This window comes from Benincasa hispida, chromosome 5 (assembly GCF_027475165.1).
Source record: "Benincasa hispida cultivar pf3 chromosome 5, pf3_genome.v1.1, whole genome shotgun sequence".
Taxonomy (NCBI): Eukaryota; Viridiplantae; Streptophyta; class Magnoliopsida; order Cucurbitales; family Cucurbitaceae; genus Benincasa; species Benincasa hispida.
Window position 1 is genome coordinate 22,978,828 of NC_143482.1, and position 23,322 is coordinate 23,002,149.

General features: G+C 31.1%; 1 protein-coding gene across 1 annotated transcript; it reads left to right on the plus strand.

The window, feature by feature from the left end:
- The first annotated feature begins 3,477 nt into the window (after positions 1 to 3,477).
- LOC120078509 (polygalacturonase-like) lies at positions 3,478 to 5,680 on the plus strand. The gene is made up of 4 exons (XM_039032781.2): positions 3,478 to 3,962; positions 4,497 to 4,786; positions 4,878 to 5,106; positions 5,213 to 5,680. Exons 1-4 carry the CDS (start codon positions 3,528 to 3,530, stop codon positions 5,429 to 5,431), a joined length of 1,173 nt encoding a protein of 390 aa, XP_038888709.1. The 5' UTR covers positions 3,478 to 3,527; the 3' UTR covers positions 5,432 to 5,680.
- The last annotated feature ends 17,642 nt before the right edge of the window (positions 5,681 to 23,322 follow it).

Here is a 23,322-nt window from a genome sequence, read left to right on the forward strand (position 1 = left end):
TATTTCTTCCAGTTTTTCCTCTCCTCATTTCTTCCACTTTTCGAAATGACAGTCCTGCCCCTCTTCCTCTCATTATCCAAATTTCAAAACTAAACCAATTTGATTTTAGACTCTTTGTTACATATATGATAGTCCTTTTCAATTTATCTTATGACAAAGATTTCAAACTCCATGTCAAATACATAGTTCCATAAATACAACTCTTTTCAAAAAAAATAAAAAAAAAATTAAAAAAAAGGCCCAAATGAGTTTAATTCAATAATAATTGACACACGACCTTCCATTCTAAAGGTTGGAGGTTTGATTCCTCGTTCCACAATTGTACTAAAAAACAAATAAAATGTTGAGGTTTAATTGAGTAATAATTGACATGCAATCTTATGGTGTATTTGATTTAAGTTTTCAAGAATTTAATTTTAAAAATAAGTTATCTAAGAAAAAAAATTAAAGTATTTGATACCTACACAAAATAACTTTTGAAATATTTTCAAACTATATTTTAAATCGTTTATATAAAAATAGTTTAAATAAAAATAAAATTTTTTAAAAACATTTTCTCTAGTCAATTCAAATAGGAAATAGACTCTTATCTTCGAAGTCGAAAGTTGGATTCCTCGTCTTGTAATTGATTGATGTACTAAAAAGTTTCATGAAAGGCATGTCGTGGGTAAATGTATTCTAAATAAATTTAAAAATAATCACAATAAAGTTTTTATAATTGATATTTTGTCTATATATTTATGAATTCTTTTTCACCTTTTATAATATAGTGAAAATATTCCTCTCTTGTATGGAAATATATTTAGAAATTTACTATACAATATCTACATATATTATTTAGAATATTTTGTTGAAAATATTTACAAAATATAGTAAAATTTTAGAATTATCAATGGTAGATACTGACTATCAATGTCTATCAATGATATTGATAGACACGTCTATCATGGATAGTTATAAAATTTTGTTATATCTTGTAAATATTTTGATTTATTTTTCTATATTTAAAAACAACTCAGAGATAAGGAAAAAAAATCATTTGAGACCCTCAAAGAATTTTTAAAAACAATGTTTTATTTCTTAATTTTTATTTTTAACTTTAAAATCATTGATTAAAAGACTCATAAGAGTTAACAGTATTGTAAAAATCACAGATTTAACAAAAAAAAAAAAAAAAAAAGTCGTGATCGATATAATTTTTAAAAGCAATATCGTCTCAAGAACTTCTAGGAAATAGGTCTTTCTATTTTAAAATTTTATTTTCAACAATATATATATCTTTTTGATAGAAGAGTTTAAAAATATGATTTGTATATGTGATGCCAAAATTCGGAAGGAGAAAAAGAGTATGATGTAACAACAACGGTAAATTTTATTTAATAGAAGAACAACATGACTTGGAAAATAAAAAGATTACGTTGATGTTTAATTAAGTCAAAGAATGGAACAGTGCAATGGGTTAATAGTTTGTGGGTGGAGAATGAGAATTAATCCTCTCTAATACTATCATAATGTATCTATAATTATGAGTGACTGACCTAGGTTCTCTCGATTGGATTTCAAAGTTGCTTCGGGATAATTATTCAACTCAACGGAGCAAGGAGTGTATGCAGTTTGGTATTTGGCTAGGGTCAACCTCGACCCTGATGCTTTGGGTCAAGACATGTAGGGAAGCATGTGGCCCATTAGGTAATTCATTATGCTCGATCTTGCCTAAGCCAACTCCCTCTCGTAGGCTTATTTCGGTTGTCCTAGGATAATATTTTCAGCCCGAATCTTATTATTTTCACGACTTTGTCCCAACTCCTTTCTATCTTTGTTTGATGTTGATTATGCCTTCGATCTAAAATCCGCCATAACAATGTATTAAAAAAGAAATAAAGTTTGTGGGGGTGATTTGCACATGTAAGTTACTTTCACTATAAACAATCAAGTAAAATAATAATAATAATAATGAAAAAAAATAATAAGATAAAATTACAGAATTTGCCCAAATTTGGAGAAACTTAATAAATATTAAAGGAAATAATGGATGAAGATGGAGAGATTGAAAAATTGATGATGATGATGCTGTTGTCTGTTGAAGCAACAGAAAGTATGGCACTGTGCATCATCACCAGAAATTTCAGCAACAGAGATATACAATATTTTAATACTATAAAATATGCAGGTCCATCATTTTTATTTTATTTTATTTTATACAACAAATAGTGTATGAAGATTTCATTATTTTTAAATGAAAAATATTTCATTATTTTTAATAATAGGAATTTAAAAGGCAAAATTTTTCTAAAATAGGTCATAGATTTCACCTTTTTGTTTTAATCTCATGCGTAAATATAAATTATGTATCAATTTTTATGTGAAATGGTAAGTTTAGTGATGAAAATTCAACATTTTCTTTTTAAGGCGCTTAATCCTCTTGGATTCAAGAAAGTTTAAGAAATGATATCCGAGAAATGATTTTAAATTAATTACTTTATTTAGAACAAAAAAGATTTGAAATGAATGTATTTAAATTTTTGTTGTTTGGATTGTAATTTAAAAAAAAGAAGAAAAATACGAATTTACTATATTTTAATTATGATGTGTTAATTGAAAATTAGAATTTGACTGGATTAATTAAACTTTCAAAAGTCTATGAAATTATGCAAAATCCGAACATTCTAGTCAGGAAAGTTTTTAAAGTAAAACCAGAATTAAGGGTATATATATACTTACACACACTCGATTCAGTCGATTTTGATTGGTTTTTCTAATAAAAAATTGATTCGAACTATATTTTAGTTTTCTCCATATACAAATCAAGATGTCCACTTTTATACTAAAAATAAACCAAATCAAAGGATTGATTTGGTTTTTTTTTCCTCCATTTTACTTCCGCACTTCTACTATTGAGAAACACTTGAAATCAAGGATTAAGATATTGTTGTCAATGTCAAATAACAAAATCGTCAAAAATTTAGGGTTATAATCGTAATAAGTCATATAGTTTGACGGTGATGGTTCAAATTAAAAATTCAAAAGTATTATTATATTTTTGGCTCAGTATGTTGTGCATAAAACTTTGAAGGATCAAGAGTCAAACATCCTTCAAACTCCATATGTTATTTTGAGTAGTTTAAATTATTTTTGGCGGGAGATGTTATCTCGTATAGTTTGCTTGAAATATTGTCTTTTGAGTTGTTTACCTTAAATAAAATCGTTTAATTTAATAAATTCATGTATAATCCAAATTATATTGACATAATAAGAAGCAATTAAGGCACTTATAGCGTAAGGGTCCAACTTACCATGTGAGGCCATATTGGTCATTTCCTTTGCCCACATTCGTGATTAAAGCCTTAAATAAAGAAGACTCTATTCACTCCATTTTCAATTTTCAAATATATATTTTTTAAATTAAAAAAAAAAAACTTCCTTTTAGACCTAAATTTTCCAGCATAGGAAATTAGTTATATTTCTCCCCTTTATATAAATGCCTCAAAACCACCCATATATCCTCAACTCTTTTCTCATCTCATTTCATGGCTCTTCACACAATCTCATTCATTTTCTTACACTTCCTTTTCCTTTTCCTCTCCTCCGTCTCCTCCTCGACCTTCAACGTAGTCGATTTTGGCGCCAAACCCGATGCCAAAACTGACTCGTCGAAGGCCTTCGAGGCAGCTTGGGTCGGAGCGTGTCGTGCATCAACAGCCGGGTCCATTTACGTCCCAAAGGGTAGATTCTATCTCACAAGTGCAACTTTTGATGGGCCTTGTAACAACAATGATATCACTATACACATTGATGGGACGCTCCTTGCTCCCTCAAACTATGGTGTGATTGCAAACAATGGAAATTGGATCACTTTTCGTCATGTTTATGGTGTTAGTGTCTTTGGCGGCATTCTTGATGCTCAAGGATTTGAATTGTGGGCTTGCAAACATTCCAAAAACTCTTGCCCCTCGGGAGCTACGGTAAATCGTTTTCTCTATTCAAATATTATTTTAGTCTTTACACTTTGGATTTTGTTTAATTTTAGTCCTTATATTTTTAATAAATCTTCAATTTTGGTCACTTGAATTTAAATAGTTTTTCTTAAAGAGGTTAAAATATCAATTTGGTATATGTAGTTGGAGTTTTTCAATTTTGATTTCTATACTTTCAAATGTTTAATTTTATTTTCGTACCTATAAGAAATCTTAAATTTAATTCCTAGTACAAGTTTATTTTCGATTTTTTTAAAATTTTTTGTTGTTTATTAACATTTTTACTATAAATTTTGAAAATATATTAACGTATATATTTTTTTTCATATTATTATTTAACTAATTTTGATAAAAATTAATTTTAAGGATTAAATTTGACATATTATTAAAAGTATTCAATGTATAGGGACTATAATTTAACCAAAAATTTGTGTTACAAAAGTTACCATTTTTATTTAGTTCCTACTAGGGAGATTTGCTTTCTAATTATTAAACATTGTTGAATGTTTTCTTTTGGTGCAGTCGTTGGAATTTTCCAATTCAAAAAACATAATGGTCAGTGGATTAACCTCGCTAAATAGTCAAATGTTCCACATAGTAATCAATGGTTGTCAAAACGTGAAAATGCAAGGACTGAAGATCTCGGCCGCCAGCGACAGCCCGAACACCGACGGCATTCACGTAGCACTATCTTCAGTGGTTACTATCCTCAACTCCATCATTGGCACTGGTGACGACTGCATTTCAGTAGGTCCCAGCACGTCGAACTTGTGGATTGAGAATGTTGCTTGTGGACCTGGCCATGGAATTAGGTACTTATTTTTCAAAATGTAATAAAGTTTATATGTTCTCTTGATTACACCTTCTTAAAGATATGGTTTTAATTTGGTTAATTTGGTGTAGCATTGGGAGTTTAGGAAGAGAAATGCAAGAAGATGGTGTACAGAATGTAACAGTGAAATCAGCTTCATTCACCAATACTCAAAATGGGGTTAGAATTAAAACATGGGGAAAGCCAAGCAAAGGGTTTGCAAGAAACATTCTTTTTCAAGACATTGTAATGGTTAATGTTGAAAATCCAATCATTATCGATCAAAATTATTGTCCCAACAATAAAAATTGTCCTGGACAGGTTCGTATCAACATTTTTTTTGTTATCTAATCTTAGCTTACCACATACCAAACTATTTTTTTCTTAAAATATTTTGTATCTTATTTATTTATATTTTTACGAATAGGATTCTGGAGTTAAAATTAGCGATGTGACATATCGAAACATTCACGGAACATCAGCAACGGAAGTTGCAATGAAATTCGATTGTAGTTCAAAATTTCCATGCAGTGACATAATGTTGGAGGATGTAAAGCTGAGTTATAAAAATAAAGCAGCTGAAGCTTCATGTAGTCATGCTGAAGGAGGTGCTACTGGTTTAGTTCAACCATCAAGTTGTTTGTAGGCAAATCTCACAACTATATAATATATAATTATATTATATGCTTTTTTTAGGGTTAGGGATATGTTAGCTTCTTGATATCGATAACGATTGATGTTCCAAGGTTGAGGTTATGGTACTAGCAACCCACTATGGGGCGTAGTCATATCGAGAGTCAACATCGATTTTTCTAGACGCTTGTTAAAGTTTAATATTGTTAACATTAATCTACTAGTGTCAGTCATTAGACATGACACTTAATACTGTTTTAAATATTGATGATTTGATCTTGACTCTTACCTATTTATTGTTTGTTATTCAAATGGATTGAAATAAAACTCGTTGTATGGTATTATTTTCATCTATATAAAATATTTCAACTGTCTATACAACAATAAATTAGGCATAGTGATAATGATTAGTCCAAAAAGTGCTTTTAAAAGAGTTAAACTATTTTAATATAGGATAATGATTAAGTCATGCTCAATTTAATTTTCTTAAAAAGTTTTTGATACGTGCCTAGTTGTTATTGGGTATTGCTTGGACTGCACAAAAAATGAGTGTAACCTAATATATCGGGACGAAATGGAGTGTGGATAAAGAGATTAATTAATTCATTTACATAGATTATCCAAGGATTGCATCTTATATGTCAAGCTAGAATTTTTAGTTATAGAATAATTAAAGAACATTTTAATTTGTAAGTGATTCATTATATTGTAAACAAAATATACGCAATTGATTTACTTTGAGGCAAGAAGCCAGTGGAACTTGTCTGTCTTTCTTTCTATTCAAATTAATTAAAATGGATTAGAAAACAAGACAAAGATATTATTTATTTATTTATTTATTTTTCTTATATATTTATATCTTAATTCTTAAGGGGGAATTGTTACGAATAGCTAAAACAGAAAATCTCTATTTCGTTTGTTTGTAAAAAAAAAAAAAAAAAAAAAAAAAAAAAAATCTATTTACTCTAATTTTCTTATGATGATTTATATATATATATTTTTTAATAATATAAGAGTTAATTCTGAGTCAAATTCTGAAAAAGAAAAATAGATTTTTTTAAAAAAAATTAAGATCCCATTTGATAACTATTTTGTTTTTGGTTTTTGACTTTTGAAAATAAAAATTAAATCTATTTCCTCTCCATTTTTTACAGTGATTTGAGTCTTTACAATGGTTGGATTCTTAGCCAAATTCCAAAATCCAAAAACAAGATTTTAAAAACTATTTCTTTTTATTTTTCAATTTTTTTTTGGTTTTTTAAACCATTAGTAAAAAGTGAACAAAGAAATTGGAGGTGAAAGTAGTATTTATAGCCAAATTTAAAAAACATAAATAAAAAATAAAATAGTTACAAAATGGAGCTAGTTTTTTTAGTTTTCAAAATTTGATTTGGTTTTTAAAAACATCTATAAAAGTAGATGGCAAATCAAGAAATTTAGGGGTGAAAAGAATGTTTTTTACGCTCAGTTTTCAAAAATAAAAACCCAAAACCAAAATCAAACGATTACCCACAAGACCTTAAATTCTACTTTCATAGACAAGTGCACTTTTCAATTATAGTAAATATTAGATGTATTTACAAACATATACAACTTAACTTAGATCATCTTTTTAATCATAACTACTTACCTATAATCGGTGTTAATAGATGTATCTATGGAACTTGTTTTAATAATTTTGCTTATTCAAAATATGATTTATGGTTATTATTTATCTAAATCACTTTGTGCAAAAACTACTAAAATTCATCACATAATAAAACTACATTAGTGACGTGTTGGTCACCGCATGTTGCTAAAACCTAGTTTTTAAATGACGTGAGCTTATCACTTAAAAATTTAAGATATTAGCAACATTTATGTTTGTTGTTAAATATATATTATCAACAATTGCAACTCAACTTTAAAAACAGGTAAAATTTATATTTTAGGGCACCATGAATTCTTTTATTTTTGAACTTCTCGATTTTTATTAAAAAAAAAAAAAAAGTGAAAAACAAGTTTAACGTTGTAGATTGTTTCTCTAGTTGGTTAAGTTCATCTACCTTATTTTACTCCCTTTTTATAGGCTTTTTTTTCAAAGAGAAAACTTTTCCAAGGGAATTTTCATCCCAATAGAATTTTCCATTTTGGTATTCTATTGAAAAGTATGTTTGGTCCTTTTTTTTATTAAAAAAAAAATAATAAAATCAGCTATTTTTAAAATTATTGTGTTTAATTTTAGCTATTCTTCCACTTGATCTATTCTTAAGTAATGTTTGGTTACTAAATCCAAATTGATTTTTAGAAACTAAAAAACGTTTAAAAACCAATTTAATGTGTTTATAGAGAAAACACAAAAAACGTTTAAAAACCAATTTAATGTTTTTATAGAAAAACCCCGACGAAAAGATTATGTAGAAGTATGAAGACTTTAGTCTTTGTCTTCAAGAAAAACAGTACATAACAATTATCTTTAAACTATGCATATTTTGGTACATATCTTAGTTGTTGTTTGAATATATATATATATTTTTTTTTTCAAAAACAACATAATCCCTATAGGTTTAAGTTTTAACAATTTTCCATCATAGCCTTATTTTTGATAAATGTTAGAAATTTTTTTTGAGTATTTGCAAATTTAGGAATGGTTTTCTAAAATTGTAAATACAACAAAATAAATAAAAATCTGATTTTTATTTTTATTGTTCCAATTTTATCCTTCAACAATATCTATTATGTTTTATGTTTGGGATATAGTCAGACGATATACTTTATTTTTTTTTGTATATCAGTAAATTGATATACTTTATTCATTTATGCAACAGATATACATGATTTTAATTGAGTCACGATGTGGTACTTATTTATTTATTTTCATTTTGATGTGAAATTGTTTTCATTCGATTAGTTTGTTTTCATGGTCAAATTTAGGTTTCGACATTACTTTTCTTATATTTTAAATTTTTTTTATATGATTTTGATACTATATCTTAATTACATTAAGTGTGTCAACTAATATAACAAATATAAAGTTTATCAATTAATTTGTTCTACTTGTGAAACCTTGATATGATTTTAATGATATTCACATTACATTAATTACTTTGATATATTAATTGTAGAATGCAAATTCTTAGTATTTCTTATATGTGTAGGCGGGTAACCGATTTTAAAGAGAAAGAAGCGTATATCAACGATATTACTGATCTACCAAATATGAAATATATTGTTCAAAAGATATACTTAAAGTAAAATATTGATATTTTAATTTCATATTAGCACTTAATTCAAATTAGATTTCAAATATATTAGTGTATCAATAATATATCATCATTAATTCAAAATGCATGTACTGAGTATTACGTTGATATATCACAATGTACCGAATATTGCACGACAAATTGTTGACTGATAAGTTTGATATAATGAATGGTATTTTTGGTATATCAATTGCATAGCTGAGTGATCCACAAAATATAAAGTATATTAGTTGATGATTATACTAAAATAGAGCATTTCAGTTAACCGACACACTAAACATAAAGTATAAGAATATATTATCGATATACTTGTTGATACACTGACAAAGTTAAAATTGGAAAAATAAAAACTATTGCTAAATTTACAATTTTTTAAATGATTTTTATTTTATTTTATTTTTTTTTAAAAAAAAGATATACCTAGCGTGTAATGTGTGTGGTTGGATTGCTTCTTTTTACAAAGTAGCCGCCATATGCATGCATGCAACATGGGTTTCCCTTGTTTTACATTAAAGTAAATGATATTTGGCTGTGCAATGGCAAATGTCAATGGCGTATAATCATAGCTCATAATATATAACAAACTTAAAGTTATGGCTTCTTTATAACACATGTTCTCATAATACTCAACCAAACATCTTATTTTATGCAATTTTCTTATTCACATGATGTGCCACACGTTTATCATATTATATAATTAACTATTAATTTTCATCTATATTGGTTTTTTCTTCTTCTTAACTCTTCATGCTATATATAACAATTTTGGTTGATCTCACATATTTAATACGATGTCGAAAAATTGAGAAATTCTGACATGGTTAAAGAGTCAAATATATATAACTGAATTTTACATTTGTGGTAATGATTTGATTTTCTAAGACTACTAATAAAGCCGCTACTTAATGCATGCATAAATTTTGGAAGTAAAACCCTTTCAACACATTTAACCAATCTCCGATCCATTAAATAATCTAAGTAAATAAATACAAATGTTTTAAATAAATTATATAATCAAATAATTGAAAATCCTTGCTTGAGTACCCCTAGAAAATAAAATAACTAAAACAAATTAACTCTTAACGGTCCAAAATGTTAGAATTTGACAATTAAACTAAAATGTCGAAGTGAGTAATATCACTAGATTTTAATAGGATAATTAAATAAACCAAGATAAACATAGTAATGAAGTAAACATTTACGTGACGATTCCATGATAAATAACCAAAATTCTTTAAATCAATGTTCTCCAATCCCAATTTCGAATATTCTTCAATTTGCGCCATTTGATGATACAAGGATTTGTTTAATTCAATTAATTAAACTTTAACTGATAGAAAGTGTTATTCTTTTGGAAACAAAAACCACGCAGGGATTGTGAGAGTCCCTCGGAGAATAACTATCTATCACCTATATATATTGGCAATTGGCACACTTAAGTAACTACCCACTCACCATTAACTTAGATAATTGCCCACATCCTGGGTAACTACCAACTCACCCAGTACATGGATAACTATCTTTGTTAACTTAGGTAACTGCTCACAATCCAGATAACTACTAACTCCCCACTACATGGATAACTACCCATGATTAATCCCTCTATAGTTTCAACTTCACTTAACACCACTCAAATTTATAAATTTTATGGATATGGGATGGAGAGATTTACATATGATAATTGTCTCTTCAATACTATACTAATCATGACTGTGTACAACAATAACAATAATCAATTAGTTAAATTATATAAATCAATATTAGAAATCAAAATTTCTAACATTCTCCCACTTGATTCATATCTAACAAGTATACAACATACTAACAAAATTTGAGCTTACTTAAATAATGTAATATACAAGTCACAACTTGGTAAGTACTAAATCAACCGAATCATGGTGATCACGAGCCTGACAAATATCCCGATTCCTTCCATGTATCACATGTCAATTCAATTCAAACAGTCACAATTTGATAAGATAAACACCTGAAATGTCTTATCCACATTGTCTTAAAATAAGACCAAACATCTATAATCATAAAAAAAATATGCATAGCTGAAATATGATTCATAGATAAGTAAAATCCAAACAAACATTGATATCTAGAGTTTCAAATAAATATAAATGTGCTAAACATACACTCATACATATATGAACAATCATCTGCTATACAAGGACTTCGCGATTCCTTTCATTTCACTAACTTGGCCATATCTTAGGAGCTAGTCCTTTAGTCAAGGATCTAAAGGATGTATGAATACCTGTGCGAAAGTGGATCATATCCTATTTTTACAAGTTTACAGAAACGAGAAAATTCAGAATCTAGAAACGTTCATATGAAATTAGTTTATAGCATGCTATTCATAAGAAAAGTGAGGAAATTAGGGTTTTCAACTACTTACCCTAGAAGTTACAAAATTCTTCACATATTCCTCTTTGGTCATGAACTTTCTTGGATTAGGAACTCCTAAAACGCACAACACTGCCAACAACCAATTGTCTGGACACCACCAGAAAGAAACCTCTGTATTATTCTTTGAGCGAGAATCCATGAGAGGGGTGGGATTCATGATAATTTTAGAAAAGGGAGAGGGAGAGTTTTGAGAGGAAGAAAGCGCAAAAAATTTCTTGGACTGAGAAATCCTTCCACGTTGAGTGGAAGGGAGAAGATGTATATCCCAATCTCCAATCTCTCACTTCCATGTTTCTGAGAGAAATAAAGGGGTGAGAAGTTATTTCTCATAACTCCCTCCCTTTTAATCAAAATTAAATTAATTTTTTTAATTTACCAAATATATATTTATATAATAACTAACTTACTATATAATATATATTATACTATATTTATATCTAATATAACATATAATTTATAGTTTATATTATATCAAATATAATATAGCCTATAGTTTGATATTCTATCATTTAACCTATAACATTTAATATGAACCAAATTCATATTAAATTTAATCTATAGTTTTTATATAAATCAAATTCATATAATTAATATTTGAATCATATTCAAATATTTATTTTCTCTCAAATAAAACGTTATACTATAATGTATGAAATACATTATATTAATTATATCACATATAATTAATTTATATTAATTATATCATATATGATTAATCCCTTAATTAGTTTGAATTGTTCAAATTAATCCAAAATTAATTCGATTCTCATTAATCTTAGTTAAACTACCAAGTGGATCTTATGAACATATAGATTGAAGCTCCAATGGTATTTGATTAATTAATTAAACTCTTTAATTAAATTAACCAACTTCTATTAACTATTGGTTGCTCCACTAAAGATCGACAGTTGCACTCTTCACACTACATATTTCTGTGTTCATTGGATATAACCAATCAACATTGTATTGACCCTTCACAAATTGCTCATAAGTACAATTGGGTGAAAATTGTCGTTTTACCCTTGTAGTTCTATCTAACTTCTTAAGTACCACTAATCCCTCTAATGAAGAATAAGTCATAGTCTAAATATGACCAAACCTCTCTCAGTCCAGGAGAGAGTGTAGCGCCACATTGTTCAAGTCACGGAATTAACCTTTAATGGAACAATCTTTATATCTTTATACTTATTCTAACTATAGAGAAGAAGCAAATTCCTTCTTGTGAAGTCTCGTTCTCAGCTCCCCAATCAGACAAATCCTCAACATGATGGAAGACATATTGAGTCGGTGATACAGGCCACTCTCACCTATGTTAATCTCAGGACCGCTTTCATAGGCAAGAGTTCACAACTCACTCAGGATTTAGCTCAAGTCACCTATGATTGTTATGGTAAAATATAAGTCTATTATATAAATAGTGTTATATTACGAGACTATGCATTTCGTGGTCCGATCTTATACAAACTCTTTGTATAGAACACTCCTACTCACATGTCTCCACCTGAATGATCAAGATTAGATCATTTGTAGCACTTTACAACAATTGTACCAACTACAAAACAGGCTGTGTTCATAGTGTCACCAGGATAAGTACCCAGTCTTATCCATTTACTACAGACCATTTAGTTTATCTATTACATATTATCCATCTGTATGTCTCTACATACATGTTTAAGTTATAAAAGATAACCTTGAATCTTAGTTTATTGGTTTTATGGGTTAATACTACTAAATGCTAAATAAAACACCTCTCATTTTATTAGATAAATAAATTGTTTGTACATTACAATTACAAACTACAAGACCCATGAGATTTAGGGATAGACCCAAAAAATCTCCCACTTTTCCTAAAGCTAGTGGTGTGTACAACATAAAAGTCCAAATATTACAAAAGAACACAAAAACAAGAAACTAGGGCATACAAAACGCGTCCAGTAAAAAATCTCCCTCTTGCTCTTGACTAAATATGGATTGTCCTGTAGACCCATACGCTCGAGGTGACCTTCAAACACCTTAGCCACGAGAGCCTATGTAAAAGATTAGCAACATTGTTTGTCGAAGCTATCTGTATGACAATCACGTCCCTTTGATGCACAATATCTTATATTAGGTGATACTTCCACATTATGTGCTTCCCACGCTTGTGACTTCTGAGCTCCTTGGAATTGGCCACAACACTACTATTATCATAATAAAGGGTGATGGGATTTGGCATGTATGGAACTACTTAGCTTCCACATCAATTAAGAATTTCCTAAGCAAGATATCCTCCTTAGCAGCATCAAAAGCCACTATATACTATGCTTCCATGGTGACATCAACAATGCACCCTTGCTTAGTGCTTTTCCATAATACAACCCCTCCGTTAAGATTGAACACTGACCCTGAAGTGTATTTCCTAGGATCTCGATCAGTCTGAAAATCAGATTCTGTTTATTATGTAAGGATCAAATCCTTAGACCCAAACACGAGCATGTTGTCCTTTGTTATCAAAAGATACTTGAGGATGATTTTAATGACAGTCAGTGCTCTAATCCTAGATTTGACTGATATCTATTGACTATCTCAAGTGCATAGTTGATGTCAGATCTAGTACATAATATCGCATACATCAGCCTGCCAACAACCGATGCATAGTGGATCCATCTCATCTCCTCAACTTCTTAAGGTGTCTTAGGACATTGTTCCTTAAATAGAGCAACTTCATGCCTGAAAGGTAGCAAGACTCTCTTGGAGTTTTGCATTGAATACTTGACAAGCATCTTATCAATATATGAGGCCTAAGACAAGGCCAACGATTTGTTCTTTTGATCCCTAAAGATTTGAATAACTAGAACAAACTGTTTTTCACCCAAATATTTCATTTAGAATTGGCTGCCAACCACTGTTTTATATTATCAGTAGATCTACATCATTCGTAATGAGTAGGATATCATCTATGTATAAGACTAGAAAAGCTACTGAACTATTGATAATTTTCTTGTAAATACAAGGCTCATCAGCATTTTGATCAAAACCATAAAATTTGATTGTAGTATCAAACCATATATTCCAAGACCGAGAAGCTTGTTTCAATCCATAATTGGACCGATTAAACTTGCAAACCTTTTGATCTTGACCTTGGGTTATGAATCCCGCAAGTTGCTGCATATAAATGGTCTTATCAAGATTGTCATTCAGAAAGGCAGTCTTAACGTCTATTTGCCAGATCTTATAGTCATAATCTGCGACAATGGACAAAAGTATCCCAATAGAATTCAATATAGCAACAGGTGAGAAAGTCTTCTTATAGTCAACTCCCTCAAGTTGAGTATAAACCTTTGCCACAAGTCTAGTTTTGAAGGTTTGACCTTCCCATCAATACCCCTTTTTCTTTTGTAGATACATTTATAACCTATAGGTTTTACCCCATCAGGTTGATCTACAAGATCCCTAACTGAATTGAAGTACATAGACTCCGTTTCGAGATTCACAGCTTTGATCAATTTAACTTTGTCAACATCCTCCATGGCCTTCTTATAGGACAATGGGTCCTCAACATTGTCATTAGATATGACAGCTAAGGTGTTGTTAAACCGATATAATGAATAGGTGGGTTTATAACCCTCCCACTATGTCGATGCTCCCTCAATGATTGAGATGGATGTGACCTATTATATGAACCGATATCAATAACTCTTTTGATATACTTGACACTTCAACAATTCTTGTTGAAGATTCTATAGTTTTGCTAGAAAGTTCAGTTAATACTATCTTACTACATGGTTTGTGCTCCCTAATGTGGTCCTCTTCTAAAAATATAACGTTTTTTGACATACACACTTTATTATCTTAAGGATCATAAAAGTAACCACTTCTTGTTCCTTTGTAGTAGCCTACAGATAGACACAATTTTGAACGAGGTTTTAGTTTTTTAAGATTAGCCTCAAGCACATGTGCTGGGCAACCTAAAATCCTGAAATGGTGTAAACTACCTTTATGACTTAACTTTAAAAGTGTTCCAATAACATTCTTGAATGGAACATAATTTAAAATATAGGTTGCAGTCTATACCGCATAACCTAAAACGAGTCAGGTAAGAAAACATAACTCATCATGGACCAAACCATGTCCAATAGAGTTAGATTTCTCCTTTTTGATATCCCATTCTATTGAGGTGTACTAGGTACTAAGAGTTGTGACACAATTCAGTGTTCTATCAAATCACTACAATAAATATCACATTTAATAACCTTTTATAAAGAGCATTTGATAAAAAAACTATGAAAAATAGGAGAAAAGAAGGAATCAAGAAAAATGAAAAAAAGGCACGTGAATATGAAAAACGCATAGACAAAATGGTTTTTACGGAATATCTCTCTTTTTTTCCCTAGCATTTGACTTCTCCTCTTTTATTTCTCCTTCATCTTCTCAATCCTTCGTAGAGCTTTAGAGTTTGCTTTCTCTTTCGTTGTACAAAAGCACTAAATCTAGCGAGCAACATTCTCCAAACGAAAGAATGTGAGCTTCCATTTAAGCACCAACTGGAGCTCTACCTTCTTTGTGGAACTTCATTCACAACCTATATGGCTTCATCTTATTTTTTCTTATCGGCATTACCAAAGGTGAACTTCAATTACTTCTTCCTTTTTGGGGGATTTTGTATTCTTTCTCTTTCTTTTGAATGTTGTGAGATAGCTCTTGAGAATTCCATATATGAGTGTTTCATTGAATCTCATTATTGGATAATTGTTTTTAAAATTATTTTTGTTAAGTTTCCAGGCTCTTAGATTAGGGTTTGATGTTGAACAAGATCTACAGGAAAAATGGTTTCTTTGAATGCTAAAGTCTTTATTATCAAGTACTAGAAAACTCCATGAGCATATCTCTACACTCCCACTTCATAATATCCACAAACTTCTCTTCTCTGAAGCCCTAAATTTCTTTTTTTCTTTTTCCTTTTTTTTTGGTTCCTGCTACTATAAACGACTGAGTTTTTGTTTTAGTAGTTCGGATCGAGCATGAAACTTAACATATCATTCCTCTACGGTATATCCTATTGTTTGGATAATTTTTTTTAATTAATGTTTGTTACTGAGATGTTTTTATGTTGACTAGAAACTTGGAAATTTTTATTGTTGAAAAGTTTGGCTTGATTTGGTTTCTGCAGGAGAGTTTAGAAGAGAATGTTCTAAGATTTTGGCTTGTAGGGCATTGTTGGTAGCTCTATTATGGTAATCTAAGTGCTTTGTCTTGTTTTTATTGTGGTGTTTCTGAGGTGGGTTTAGGGAGAGATTGCAAAATTTAAAGGGACTTTTCTTTTTCTTTACAATTATGATCTTGAGGAAATCAGAAGGTTGATTTACTTTGTTTGTAAGACATTTAACCAACTTTTTTTCCTGTTCTCGAACACTAACCTTGTCTTCGCTGAAAGTCTGTTAACTTTGGTTTTGAAATGGTACATTGAAATAATCAATGCCAATCTTTCCTTTAAATTTAAATGTTCAAATTCGTGCAGATCTAGTTGAGTTTCTTTTGGCTTGATTGGGTGGTCCAAATTTTTCTTATTTCCTCTTAGATCCATGAATGATCCATTTTGCAAAAAGTTTAGACGCCTGCAATTGTTTCTTTTTGCTGATAATTCTTCAGGTGCTTCATTAAGTTTTACCTTAATCAAGAGGGTAATGGTAGTGGAGAATAAATAATGTTAGTGTTGAAATGATGTTTTAGCCCTAAGGGCGTTTTAGTCTTTTACTCAGTGTCTACTGTCTAGGGTTTCACTCTGTTGATTATTTATACCTGTCCTGTGTTGAGTACTGTGTATCAGAATATTAAAAAAGAATAAAAATTCTCCTATCGTGGTTTTTCTCCCTGATCTAGGGTTTCAAGTAAATCCATGTTTCTGTTCTTTTTTTTTTTTTTTTTTTTTTTCAATATGGTATCAGAGCATGGTGACGAAGCCCTGGCCGTCATTGATGAGAAAAAACCAGAAACACCAACAGAAACCTCCACTGGAACGAAGGGATCCATGAATGCTGAAGTTGCTACAGCCATAAGAGAAGTCATTGAGGATTATTTTCACACGATCTTGCCGCAACTCCTCAAATCCATGTCTGATTTAGCCTCCAGCCAGACCTGACTCGATCCTCAAACCTGTAACCAGTGGCCTTTCTTTGCAGATTCGACCACTGGAGCTCCTAGACCCGGTCGACTATCAGACCCAAGCTACTTCATAACGCACAGACCTGTTTCGACCGGACCTCCAGATCAGCGACAACCTTCCGATCGTAACCCATCTAAAATTCTTCAGCCGAGAGACCTATTTGGAATTTTTTCGAGGAACCCATCTGATCTCCACCGACTTTGCCTCAGAACCCACCGATGCATCCAATAACACCAGCCTGGGGAGAGTTTGCACCGGCCGACCGTACTGCAAGTGACTGGTATGTTTCAGCCGATTTCCAGCCTCCATTTTTAGGTCAGTCGCTGGCCCTAGCTTACCTTCTAGACCGATCGTGGATGACCCACTCTTCCCAACCGATTTAGCCGATCCAACCGAACCAACCGGTTCAACCAAACCCGGTTCAGCCAAATCCGGTCCAGCCAAGTCAGTATAGTCAGCTGGTTTCCAGCTCTTCGTTTGGTCCGTCCTCGAGCCAAAATGAAGCTACCTATCCAGGGTTCTGTGGACAAAACCAACCTATGGCGAATCCTGGCAGAACCGTTGGTTTTGAACAGCAGTTGGCAGACTTACAGCAACAAATATCGGCTCCTAGATCCACGATAAATCCTACTGCTGGCCTTCATCCCCATTCAGACTTCACTTTATGCTTTAAAATACCGGTAAATGCTTCCTCTAATTTACCTGTAGCAAATATTATGTCTAGCTCTGTGGGGAATTCTGCAGGGTTGTCTATTGGTGAGAAACTTAACGATGAGAATTATTTTTCTTGGTCTCAATCCGTCAGAATGATCCTTGAGGGACTCACAAGTTTGGATATCTAACTGGAGAAATATCAAAACCAAACCCTGGTGATCCCCAGGAACGTTTATGGAAAAGAGAGGACTCTCTTCTTCGTTCAATTTTGATAAATAGCATGGAACCCCAGATCGGGAAGCCACTTCTTTACTCGGTCTCTGCTCGGGATATTTGGGAAGCTGTCCAGAAGCTCTATTCACAGAGGCAAAATGGCTCACGTCTTTATACCTTGAGAAAACATGTTCATGAGTGCAAATAAGGGACCCTTGATGTAACATCTTATTTCAATAAATTGTGCCTGTTGTGGCAAGAAATGGACTTGTGTCGTGAAATTGTGTGGAATTTTCCGAATGACGGAGTTTAGTACTCAAAGATTGAGGAGGCGGACCGGGTGTATGATTTTCTGGCTGGCTTAAACCCTAAATTTGATGGTGTCCGAAGTCAGATTTTGGGACAGAGACTAATATCATCTCTAATGGAAGTCTGTTCAGAGGTCAGGTTAGAAGAGGACAGAACCAGGGCAATGAATGGCACTAACAACAACCGTTTAGAGTCCACTGCATTTGGAGCCAAGACTTTGGGACCAGAAAGTGACAAACAGAATGAAAAATCTCCACCAATTTGTGAGCACTCTAAGAAATCGTGGCACACCAAAGATCAATGTTGGAAGTTACATGGTCGCCCATCGAATGGAAAGCGACGATCTACAAATGATAAATCAAAAATCGGTTGAGCCCTTGTCTGTGAAACAGGAGATGGTACATCATCAAAATGGTAGGCTTATTGAGTCGGCGACTCGGGCCACTCTTACCCATACAAATCAGAAGACTACAATCATACACAAGAGTTCATAACTCACTTGAGACTGAGGTCGAATTACCTATGGTAATCCTACGAAATATTAATCTCTTCAGTCAAAGGTATTATAAAGAGAGAATAATCATTTCGTGGTTCAGTCTTATACCAACATTTTGTATAGGATACATCCACTCGCATGTTTCTACATTGGATCAAATCATTTGTAACACTTACAACTCTTGTAACATTTACAGAGTTGGTCGTATCCGTAGTTTCACCAAGATAAGACACCCAACCTTATCTATATACTAAGACCACTTAGGTTATTACTTTAACATGATTCGTCTATATGTCTAACTATTCACATTATAAAATAACATTAGAACTAAGTCTTTTGGATTGAGTTACACAAGTCTAATGGTAAAATAAAATAACTCCTTATTTTATTAAATAAATGAATTTGTCTATACATTACAAACAACAAGACGAGATTTAGGATGCAATCCGCATCAATATAAATTCTGAAGCATCCCAACGCTGTAAGACAGCTGCACAGCGCTGAAGACACTTTGTCACAGCACCTATGAATGATACAACATTGAAGGTTCTTGTGCACATGTTTGGATAGGGGCGTTATTACACCACACACCAGCACCACAACACTCTCCCCATGGCATGCTTCTACTTTTAGTGTCGAGGTGCAGCGCTAGCAAGAGTCACGACATTCCACTCCTTTTGGGAAGTTTTGACATTTTGGCTCTTATTGCTCGCTAAGTTCTCCTTTTTGACCCCTTATGCACCCAAAATGTCCTGAAGTTCTCCTTTGCTCAATTTCCTGTCTAAGAACTCGATAAAACGTTAAATACATGATAATAACATGATTTAGGTTGAGAAAAATAGCTCTTTGAGGGAGCTATCAAACATTTTTTATAGCATTAAAAAATACAATTGAAAGTCAATCAAACATTTTTTATAGCATTAAAAAAATACAATTGAAAGTCAAGGACTTTTAATAACATTGGCTATATACTGTTTCGAAAATGCTATGAAAAGTTTATTATAACGCTTTTAAATGATATCATATGTGATATTTGTTTTGGTGATTTGTACAATATGTTTGGTAAACTATTTTATGTCTATATTGATACAGAGTATTTTCTTGTTAATAATCGGACAGATCATTTCAAAAGCTATCATTGATACATGTTTATCGCTTTTTATAATTGATAGATACACTTCTAATACACATGAATTATAGTTGGAATTAGTATTGATGCATTATTGATACATTGATGCTATACTTGAAATTGAATTAGAATGAATGTTGATAAACATTTGATATACTAATGTCATACTTGACATACCGATGGTAAATTTTAATAAATTTTTTAATAAGTATTTATAAACTACTAATATACCAATGTATTACTTAGTATTTCATTTTAAATGAGTGATGATATATTATGAATTTAATGATGTATTTAAAATACATTTTGAATTAATATTGATATACAATATAATTGAAAAACAAATTTTATTCTTTAACTATATTGTTATCAATGATATTCTTCATATATTAAAAATATCATTGATTCACCTTTTTTCTCTTTCTAAATCTTGTTATCAGTCAACTAAGATACAAAAATAATGTATATTGATAACAACAAAAATGTGTTATCTTGCTCAACTAAATTCAGGTTTATTTTTTTATATATAAGTTTATTTTATGATTTTACATTTTTCCGACAAAAAAAAGGTGGAATGGACCCTTAGGACAAAAATCAAGTTAAAACAGACTCCAACAGAGTCTTAAAACATCCCCTAAGGCAAACAAAGTTCAAAGATGTCCTAAAATACTCGAACCACGATGGTTTGGCATAATGGAGAGAAACGAGAGCACTATATGCCCACCCTTGGTGCTCTTCACAGAAGAACAATCGAAGACAGCATCACGGTGCTATCCTATAGCACCACGATGCATCACAGGAGAAGTCTAGATAAACGTGCACGAGCGTTACAACTCTATGCGTGACACTACGATTGGAAGGCCTCGACGATGTGGTGCCATCTCAATTCTTATGAAAATTACCCTGGCCACCTAGGTCAATCATCAACTTGATTTCCCAATTCTCCCTCTATTGTTTTCACTCTCTTTCTATAATCTTCTGTTCATACTCAATTGAGTTTTGTATTGATGCACATCAATCATTCTTCATTGATTTCAAGGATGTTTCTTGACAAAATAAGCAAGTCTTGCTTGGGTTTAGGAGTTTCCCCCATTACTGTTAAATTTGACTTTTGCTTTATGGAACTGATTTCTACGAGTCTTTGAATTTCCATCTTGCTTAGATCTTATTGATCGCACTATTTTGGGATTTTTTAACAACTAGTCAAGATTTTATGCTCTATTGCTATATATTTAAACTTAAACCATATTCGTTAAGTCGCTATATTGTTAAATTAACTTGTGAATTTTTCGGCATCCATTCAAATTTGCATCGATTAATGTACCAAAAATATCACATTGAACATCTAATTAGGCATTACCTATTAGGCCTTCATCTTAGCGTATTCTTTAGACCTTAATGCGATTAGTTTAATTGGTTAGCATTCATTCATGTAATCATATTAGTTAATTAGTTAATTAAGACAGTTTGACAGTTTGTTAGCATTACTAATTAAGTTGGCTAGACTTAGGGAAGAAGTTGAAATCTAATCTCACTAATTTAATGATCGGGTAAACCAATTTGGAAAAAATTTGTGGTGCTCGCGAATTGCCTTGAAGGTATTCTGTACGGCACGATTAGAGCGTAGCTCAACTGGCATAGTGTTTGTACTATCGACCTCGAGGTTAGAGGTTCGATTTCCCACCCCACACTTTAAGCAAATAAGAGCGTAGCTTAATTGGAATAGTGTTCATACTATCAACCTCGTGATCTGAGATTCGATTCTCCCATCCCACACTTTAACTACAATACCTTTACAAATAAAAAAAAAAACATTAAAAATATCCATGCTAGGCCTCTTAATCATAGTAATTTTCTCAACTCTTATTTATTCACAATTTCCCACAATTTACTTTTGAAGTGTCTTTTAATTTTTAAGTAACATCATACCAAACCTCCTCTCCGGTTACCTAAGGAGTTTAAGCATTTTAATTTGAGAAACGTATCGGTTCTCTAGAATCGATCTGTACTACCACTACTGCAAAATTAAGGTAGACACAAAATTTATTTGGATAAGGGGGTTCAACAAACCCTTGCAACCATATATTTGCTATACAATTGATAAACTCAATTATATTTAACTGATATACAATAAAATTCATATCAAAATTTTAGAAATAAAACCAATGAACTTATATACTTTATATTTGGTATATCTTAATGCAATTAAAATATATCACCAAAATCATACCCAAAAAAAAAAAAATGAAACAATGCCAAAACTTAAATAAAACCATCGAAATTGAGCTAATCGACTAAAAACAATTTAATATCAAAACACAATAAAAAAAGAAATGAAAAAGAATATTCACTAAAATCAAACAAATAATATCCACGGTAACATAACTAAAGTCATGACCTAATAGATTCATAAAAAGTATGTATATATATTTTATATGTGGTATATCAATCAATAATATACCAAATATAGACTTATATAAGATATACCAATTAATTCACAATACACAAATGAGGGAAAAATAATTAAAAAAAGAAAAAAAAGGAAGGCATCTTTTTTATAATAAAATAGTATTGGAATATATATACTTTTTCATATATCATAGATCATAGATAAAAATCGACGTAAGTTATTATTATTCTTGGCTTATTATTACAATATAGAATCGAGTCACGATGGCTGTCCAAAAATGAAAATTGTTGATATAGCAAGACATGGAGAAGTTATTTTAAAATTTGAAAGTAATGAGCACAAAAAAGGCAACACAAATGATGAAGCTAATGAAATATGTGTATTGCATGTGCAAGCTCTCTCGTTGACCTAAAACAACACCTTCTCTTCTTAATTAGCAAATTGACAATTATTCCTTCAAATCATCTGTACGTTTTACCAAATTATTATCTTCCAAATTTCACAAACACCAAACATTCTTTTACTGTCATACTCATTTTGATCGTCTCATCTTTACATATATATTCGCACACGGATATATCTTGTCATGGTTTTCAGATTACCATATATATTTTTGTCCTTTATTATTATTATTTTACTACCATAAAAAAAATTCATTTGGGTTTTGTTATTCTATTATAAAAATCTTTTACTACTAAATTTTTTAATGTGATAATTGACTAATGGCCTTTGGACGGGAATATATGCAGAAAATTAAGGCTCCGTTTGATAATTATTTCATTTTTTGTTTTTTTGGTTTTGAAGATTAAGCCTATTTCCTCATCGTTTCTTATGATAATTTGCATCTTTCATGGGTATAATGGTTGAATTCTTAGCTAAATTCCAAAAAACAAA